At 39.6% G+C, this 8,159-nt stretch overlaps 1 protein-coding gene across 1 annotated transcript in view; it reads right to left on the bottom strand.

Annotated features, from left to right (window-relative positions):
- Positions 1–6: 6 nt before the first annotated feature.
- sptlc2b (serine palmitoyltransferase, long chain base subunit 2b) overlaps positions 7–8,159 on the bottom strand; it is a 31,644-nt gene continuing 23,491 nt past the window's right edge. The window contains exons 10-12 of the mRNA XM_020618137.1: positions 2,199–2,334; positions 1,768–1,897; positions 7–712 (exon numbers count right to left, since the gene is read on the bottom strand). Coding sequence (XP_020473793.1) covers positions 599–712; positions 1,768–1,897; positions 2,199–2,334 — 380 coding nt within the window. The 3' untranslated portion in view covers positions 7–598. The remainder of the gene's footprint in view (positions 713–1,767; positions 1,898–2,198; positions 2,335–8,159) is intronic.

An 8,159-nucleotide genomic window follows, 5' to 3' on the forward strand; every position in this document is an offset into this window, starting at 1 on the left:
TAGAAATAAAGCCATGAGATAAATACATATGGAGAACACACTGGTGTTACTCCTGTGAAATGTCTCTTTTTGAGGTTTGAGATGCTACCCTAACGCAGTATGACCAACTTTGGGATAAATAATATTTACATATCAGATGATGTTTAGTATGGACTCGTGGCAAAAATAAGTCTCCCTTGTTCTTGTTTGTTGCTCCACATTGTTATTATTGCACAAATAAAACAAAAAGGAATCTGACTTGACATTGGACTGATGCAGTCACACTAAGCTAGGACAAACTGAATGGTTTTGATCAAGCGTTGTAACAACAGACACAGAACAGCACGTGGGTCATTTTTGTCCTCCCTGGCTATTGGTGAATGAACTGGATGGATCATAGAGTGCGCATAAACTGATGAGTGACACTAGTGGGCAAGTTTCAAAAACCAAGTGGACCAGGGTGAAGACTTTGGTACTTTTGAGTCCACAGGAGTCTGATGTGTAGAAAAGTAGGGTGGAGAGTAGCTTAAAAGAAAGAGAGGGATGGACAAGAAAAGGTAAAGGAGGGACAGTGAGTTGGGGGAAAGGGCTAGATATGGCAGGGTAGGGGTGATGTGGCTCAGTCCTGCAGCTGGCTGTCCTCAGATGTCCACTCCAGTGAGGGATGAGGCTGCTGATGTCTGGAGTACTTCAGCTGCAGCAGTTCACCCACTTCACTGATGGCCTGCAACGCCTGGCAAAGAAACAGGAAGGATGCTCTTACTTAGAATCCAAAGAAACATAATTTATGTCGGTGAGAATTAAGTGGTGACAAAAAGGACAAAACAAATAAAAAGAAACAGGATTGCTTTTGTTGGTGATAAAATTTATAAACCATAATCACACCTTTAACCATTTAACACATCAGTGTTATTTAAAGCAGAGGTGAAAAGAAGACTCCTTACATAAACCAAATCCCAACAGAAACTCCTCCACCTCTTTCCACAAAGAATGTATCAGCATTGTAACACTGCTAGGCACCTGGAAACAATTTACCTTCCTCCTGGCTGTTTTTTTTTTCTTACTCCATGTTTTTAGAAATGGCGAGGGCTTGCTTTTCCAAAGACGGAAAAAGCGGCTCTACAAAGGCAGGCTGATGCCCTTTAAATGGACTATTACAAATGGTGTTGACATGGTCCTCAACAAGATGAATGAAGTGTCTTTGGAGAGAAAGAGCAGTTCCAATAAAAGTCTCTGCCTGAGCCAAGAGGTAATGCTTAGAGACAGGTTGGCCTTACAAGTGCTTTCATAATAAAGGACATTGGGAGCCTTTGTTATTCAACTAACACACACAAAGCTGTCAGTCAGCATTCGGGCAGGCAGAGCTACTTGATATATAGCAGAGAAAAGCCTACTGAGAGCTTGGATCCATGATCACCCATAGATCGAAACAACTTCAAGCTTATGCTCACAATCAAGTTAAGCATTCCTGTATAGGACATCTGATGCACAGACACTTTATCAGGTTTTGCACTTAAAAAATAAACACTCAAAAAGGTGATGGGGTGGGTAGTGAACATTTTAAAATAAATTTGAGCCCATTTTGTTTCCACATATATAAAAGCTGATCTGTTCTTCTTTTACATGGAAACTCTCCATGTCAGTTAAGAATGTAAAGGGTTTTTTATGCCAATGCATCCGAGAATGGCTTCAGCTCGTAATCAATGATGAGAACAAAAAAAGGAAAGTGCATTTCAGAGGAGCTGCTGATCATGCCACCTGTCAATCAGGATGTCTTGGATGACTTACTGTGTCAAGCATCTCTCTGGTGTGAAGAGCTGAAAGGCAGAAACGTGCTCTGGACTCGATGATGGGTGTCGCTGGGAAACCAACAACCACTGTGCCAATGTTCCTCTTCAACATCTCTCGACCAAAGGCCCTGTAAGGCAACAGCAACATTAGACACAGGGCAGCATTTGGCAAGTCTCTCCATCACCATGTCTTAGATGCTGTTTTCTTTGATGTATGAAAGCTGAAATCATAAACAGCTTTGCACACATCAAGTAAGATTCTATTTCTAAAAGTAATAAAAGTGATTAAAATTAGAGCGATGAGCCTTTATGTCTCTTCCATATGTGAAATCATTGGGGAAATTCTTCCAATTAGCCATCATAATTAGCGTTGATATTTAAAGCCCTGAGTATATTCCAAATAATTTATGATGAAAGAGAATCAATCACCCAATTTTGGCGGGCATATAGAGCATCATGGGTACAACGGGCGAGTGGTCATTTCCGTATATGATGAAGCCCATGTCGTGGAGTTTCCTGCGGAAGTAAGTGGTGTTCTCTGATAGTTGTCTGATGCGATCAGCACCTGCAAAAGTCGAGACATACTCAGCATGGTATTTCAGAGCTGCATTTTACAACTTGGGCATAAGTTTTTTGGTGTGCTTATAATGAAAGCCAACTAGATGGGACAACAGTTCAGTTACAACCCTGTTTGCAAGAAAGTTGGGATGCTGTGTAGATTGCAAATAAACAAAATTAAATGTACCGAAACTCAGTTTTACCCCATATTCATTTGGTAACAGTACAAATGTTCAAATTATATTTTAAATATTTTGGAAGTATGAATGCAGTGAATGGCACTCAGTGGCAAATAGTTCAATAATTTAAGAATAACATATCTCAACATACACTTGCAAAGAGGCGGGGTTTTCGTCATCTGCAGTTCATCCTGTCATTAAAAGATTCAGAAAATCTGGAGAAATCTCTAAACAGGGACAAGGTCTAAACCTAATATTCAATTTCTGTAATCTTCAGGCCGTCAGGAGACAATGCATTAATAACAGACATGATCTGTGCTGGAAATCACTGCATGAGCTCAGGACCACCTCTGAAAACACCTGTCAGTGAACATGGTTTGTCGTTGCATCCACAAATGCAAGTTCAAAGTAGACCATGCAATGGAAAAAAAAACAAAACATATACAATACAACTCCAAACACGCTGCCACCTTCTTTGGACTTAAGCTTGGTTAAGATGGACTGATGCGAAGTAGAACACTGTCCTGAGTCAAAATTTGACTTTTTTTTGGAAGTCACTTTGGACACCATGTCCTCCAGGCTAAAGACGAGAGGGACCATCCGGCTTCTTATCAGCACTCAGTTTAAAAGCCAGTATCTGTGATCCTCTTATAGTAGAAAGTAATAGGACAATCAAATGTGGACTATTAAATATCAGATCTCTCTCATCTAAATCTCTGTTAGTGAATGATTTGATAAGTGAACATCACATTGACTTATTGTGTCTTACTGAAACATGGTTACAGCAGGAAGAATATGTCAGCCTAAATGAATCCACTCCACCTGGTCACAGTAACTGTCACATCCCTCGAAACACAGGCCGAGGTGGAGGTGTGGCAGCGATCTTTGACTCAAGCCTATTAATCAACCCTAGACCTAAACATAGTTATAACTCATTTGAAAGTCTCACCCTGAGTCTCTCACACCCAAACAGGAAAACTCAAAAGCCTTTTCTGTTTGTTATTGTATACCGTCCACCTGCTCCTTATTCAGAGTTTTTAAGTGAATTCTCAGACTTTCTGTCTGATTTAGTGCTTAGTACAGATAAAATAATCATAGTAGGCGACTTTAATATTCATGTAGATGCCGACAATGACAGCATCAACAATGCATTCTGTTCATTATTAGACTCAGTTGGCTTCTCTCAAACTAAATAAACCCACTCACTGTTTTAATCACACTCTTGATCTGGTTCTGACATATGGCATCAAAACTGAACACTTAATAGTTTTTCCCCATAACCCTCTTCTGTCTGACCATTTTCTAATAACTTTTGAATTTCCATTAATGGATTATACTCTATGTGGGAAACAATTCCACTACAGCAGATGTCCATCTGGCAATGCTGTTACCAAGTTTAAGGAAATAATTCCATCTTTATCTACTTCAGTGCCGTTTGCCAACACAGTGGAAGGAGGCCACCTTAACTTTACTCCAACACAAATCGATAATCTTGTTGATAGTACTGCAGCCTTCCTGCGTAATACACTTGATACCATTGCCCCTCTGAAAAAGAAGGTAGTGAAACAGAGGAGGCTAGCCCCGTGGTACAGCTCGCAGCTCCGCTCCCTAAAGCAGGCATCACGAAAAATGGAAAGGAGGTGGCGCTCCACTAAGTCAGAAGAGTTTTTCATAGCCTGGAAAGATAGTTTAATAACATATAAGAAAGCCCTTCATAGTGCCAGAACCACATTTTATTCATCACTGATTGAGGAAAATAAGAACAACCCCAGGTTTCTTTTCAGCACTGTAGCCAGGCTGACAAAGAGCCACAGTGCTGTTGAGCTTAACATTCCCTTAGATCTCAGCAGCAATGACTTCATGAGCTTCTTTACAAATAAAATCACAACTATTAGAGAAAAAAATTGCTCGGACCACTCCCACAGCTCTTGCAGATGTGCCATCTACTACAATGGCTTTAGAAACATCTGTAAGACCTCATTTATACTTAGACTGCTTCTCTCCAATAGATCTCTCTGAGTTGACCTCAACAATTGCTTCATCTAAATCATCAACATGTCTCCTGGACCCCATCCCGAAAAGGCTGCTCAAAGACGTCTTTGCCCTAATCAACACATCCATACTAGATCTGATTAACCTCTCTCTATTAACAAGTTATGTTCCACAGGCTTTTAAACTTGCAGTAATTAAACCTCTACTCAAAAAGCCTACTCTTGACCCAGGTGTCCTAGCTAATTATAGACCAATATCCAATCTCCCATTTATTTCCAAAATCCTTGAAAAAGCTGTAGCAAAGCAGTTATGTGACCACTTGCACAAGAATGATTTGTTTGAGGATTTTCAGTCAGGATTTAGAGTCCATCATAGTACAGAAACCGCATTGGTGAAAGTCACCAATGAAATGTCCACACAAGAAAGGTGTTCCATCAGGGGTTGGTTCGCACAAGTATATAAAGACAAACACACACGCACAAAATCAAATCAAAAAATCAATATCTTTTTTTTAGGGAGGCCCCTGCTTTTTTCAGCAAGACTGCTTAATAAGTCTGTGTGCTAAACCACTGAAAACATCTGTTGCATTATAAAGTGAAAAATACAATGAAGGAGGCTCCAAACCGTTGAGCAGCAGACAAATGATATCAAGCAAGAATAGGAAAACATTTCATTTCAAAACTAAACCAGCTGTTCTCTGCACTTCCCAAACACTTAAGAGTGTTGTTGAAAGAAGAGGTGATGCAACACAATTATAAGCATGTCCCTGTCCCACCTTTTTTTTTTTCAAATTTACAATGGGCATAGGTTTTTCCAAAAAACAACAAGGTTTCTGTTTCAACATTTGATATGTTGTCTTTGTACTGTTTTCAATTAAATATAGGTTTTAAATGATTTGTAGATCATTGCATTGTTTTAGTTACATTTTTACACAGCATCCCACCTTTTTGTTCAAAGGTTCAAAGTGTTTATTTTGTCATCTGCACAGTTAGGAAACATGTTTCCCTGTACAATGAAATTCTTACTTTGCCGTCCACATGAATGCCACAAAATACAAATGAAATATAAAGTAGATAAATAAGTAACAAAATCTAAGGCACTTTAAGCAGCAACAAATGCAGCAATATAATAAAAAAAAATATAAGAATATAACAGAGAATGTATGCTGCACAGGAGCAGCATGTGCAGCAGAATTTTTGGTGACTTGTACTTAAAACCTGCTCAGGAGTAAAACTGATCATGGAACACTGTTACACTATTAAATGATGGAAAAACAGATTCTGTCAACTGATTAAGTCACACACACATTTTATTCATTTTCACTTGTTTCTGTTGCAATTAGAAAACCCTGAGTATGAATCAACACTTCTTGGCTTTGACTAAAACCCCTTCTTATCCACAGAGGCACTCCCACAGCTGTTTTCACTTAATTTGCCTGCCTGATTAGACATCTTCTCATAAGTTCTGTGTAGGCAGACATGTACAAACTGCTTTTGACTGACATTTTCCTCATTCTTAGTTTTGCTGCACCTGTTAGAACAGGGCAACTTACACTTATGATTACTGCTAGTACATGAAGTTTGGTGACCTCACGCAATTTCAGGCAGCCTGAGCAGAGATCTGATCAGCAGGAGTGAAGACACTTGTTCTGGTTATTATTTGTGCTTATAAGCCTCATAAAACGTCATTATCGGCTATTGTTCAGAGGCCAAGTGAAGGGAACAGCATGCACTTTTGACAGGTTTTCTGCCATTGATTATATTGGCAATCCTCCAGTTAGTCCGCTTTTATATAACAGAGCATGAATATCATCTGGCAGGACAAACCTAGGTTAGTGTACTGAAACTGATCCAAGGTGGAGTAAAAATTCAGTTAATAAGCCAAGCCCTGCTCCAGCAACACAAGCATGTCAGCCAACAAAAAAATTCATAGGATTAGTGCAAAACACTCCAGTTCACGCATCATCTTCTATCACAAGACAAACGGGATTCATTAAGTTTGAGGTCAAGGGGGTGAAAGTAAACAGGCATCAATCCTCCCTGACGCACACTGAGCCTCCACAGATAGCATCTTAATCAAACAAATAACCATATGGCACAAAGTGCAAACAGCAACATCTGCCTGGCTGCACTTAAAAACAGAGCAGATCACCACATCTTCAAAGCACCCTGAGACACAACAAAGTCTGACACTATTTACGCAGACATTTTCCCCCACAGACAAAGAATCCAAAGCTGTTCTCAGCACTGTGTGATTTGTTGGCAAAGACCTGTAGTGTATGATATTCAGACATTTTGCTTTTCAAATGCTTTCGTATTCTGCTCATAGTGGAGAAACCTTTGCCAGTCCTATGCCCTTATGACCAAGCCACATATTTGATTGATACAAGCTTCAAACAACAAATGTCAGTCTTGATGCAGGCAGCTGCTGGGAACCACGAGCAGTGGCCCTCAGCAAGCTGAATGCAGCAATAACCTGTCACTTCAACTTCATGTCAGTGTCAGAATCTTCAAAGGCTTGAATTTCAAACAGTGACATGGCTGCAACCAATCAGACTGTCATTGTTAGTCTTCTACAAGGAAAACTTTGTCAAGCTGGGATATGTTGCAGGTCAGCCAGTGTGGCATTCTCCTCTCTCCCCTTGGCCAAACAGTTTATGACACTGTACAAAGGACATACTACAAAGGTTGCTTCAAGCATTTTTCTTGTACCTAATGGTTGAACGAGGTAATCTGATCCTATATCAGCATTTTAAGGAAGACTGCATCAATCAGACCTCATAAAGAGTAAAGGGGTGCTGCCCTCCAAGAAAAACAAGACAGTGTGATCAGTTTGTGTGTGCAGAAGATGAGTCCAACAGAGTGTGATCTGCACAGATCTCTGACCCTAAGCACCATGCTGCTTTGTACTCAGCATGAAGGCAAAGAAACACACATACATCATGAAAAAAACATCTGAAAGCCATAACGGAGACTACAGAAGAGTCAGCATTCCACCACTCCAAGACCTTCCATCAGCCTTGCCTGAATCAGGGAGAAGAAAGGAACTGTATACCTATTAACTCTTAAAATGCACACCCAGAATGATAACAACAGGGGTATGCTCCTACAGAGGACTATAAACAGAGCTTCAAATATGCAAAACCAAGCTGAAGAGACAAACTATACTGTGAGTGAAAAATGCAGCTTACAAAAGACATCTTCAAAATCTGACATGGCCATCAGAAAATAAACACCATTTTTCCTAACACTGCTAAGAAACAGGACACCATCACCACAACAATCCCCAAAAAACAGGATTACACAACTTACTAAAATAGTATGAAGTATCAAGGGCATAGGCCCATGTGGCATTTACACTGTGTGCACAATTATTAGACAAGTTGTATTTTTGAGGATTAATTTTGTTATTGCACAACTACGGTGCTCTTGGTCAATCCAAAATGTTAAACCCTCAAACCTGAACATTTAAGTAGTAAAAGTGAAGTTTTGGCTTTCTTAAGAGAATATCTACATGTACACCATTATTAGGCAACTATTAGTGTGCAGAATTATCATGCAACTAAATAAAAAACAAAGATTTTCCCATCTCACTTATTTATTTTCACCTGTTAGTGAGAATAATAAACAAACTCATAATTTACAAATAAACAGTTCTGAAA

Source organism: Monopterus albus, unplaced genomic scaffold (assembly GCF_001952655.1).
Source record: "Monopterus albus unplaced genomic scaffold, M_albus_1.0 scaffold201.1, whole genome shotgun sequence".
Taxonomy (NCBI): Eukaryota; Metazoa; Chordata; class Actinopteri; order Synbranchiformes; family Synbranchidae; genus Monopterus; species Monopterus albus.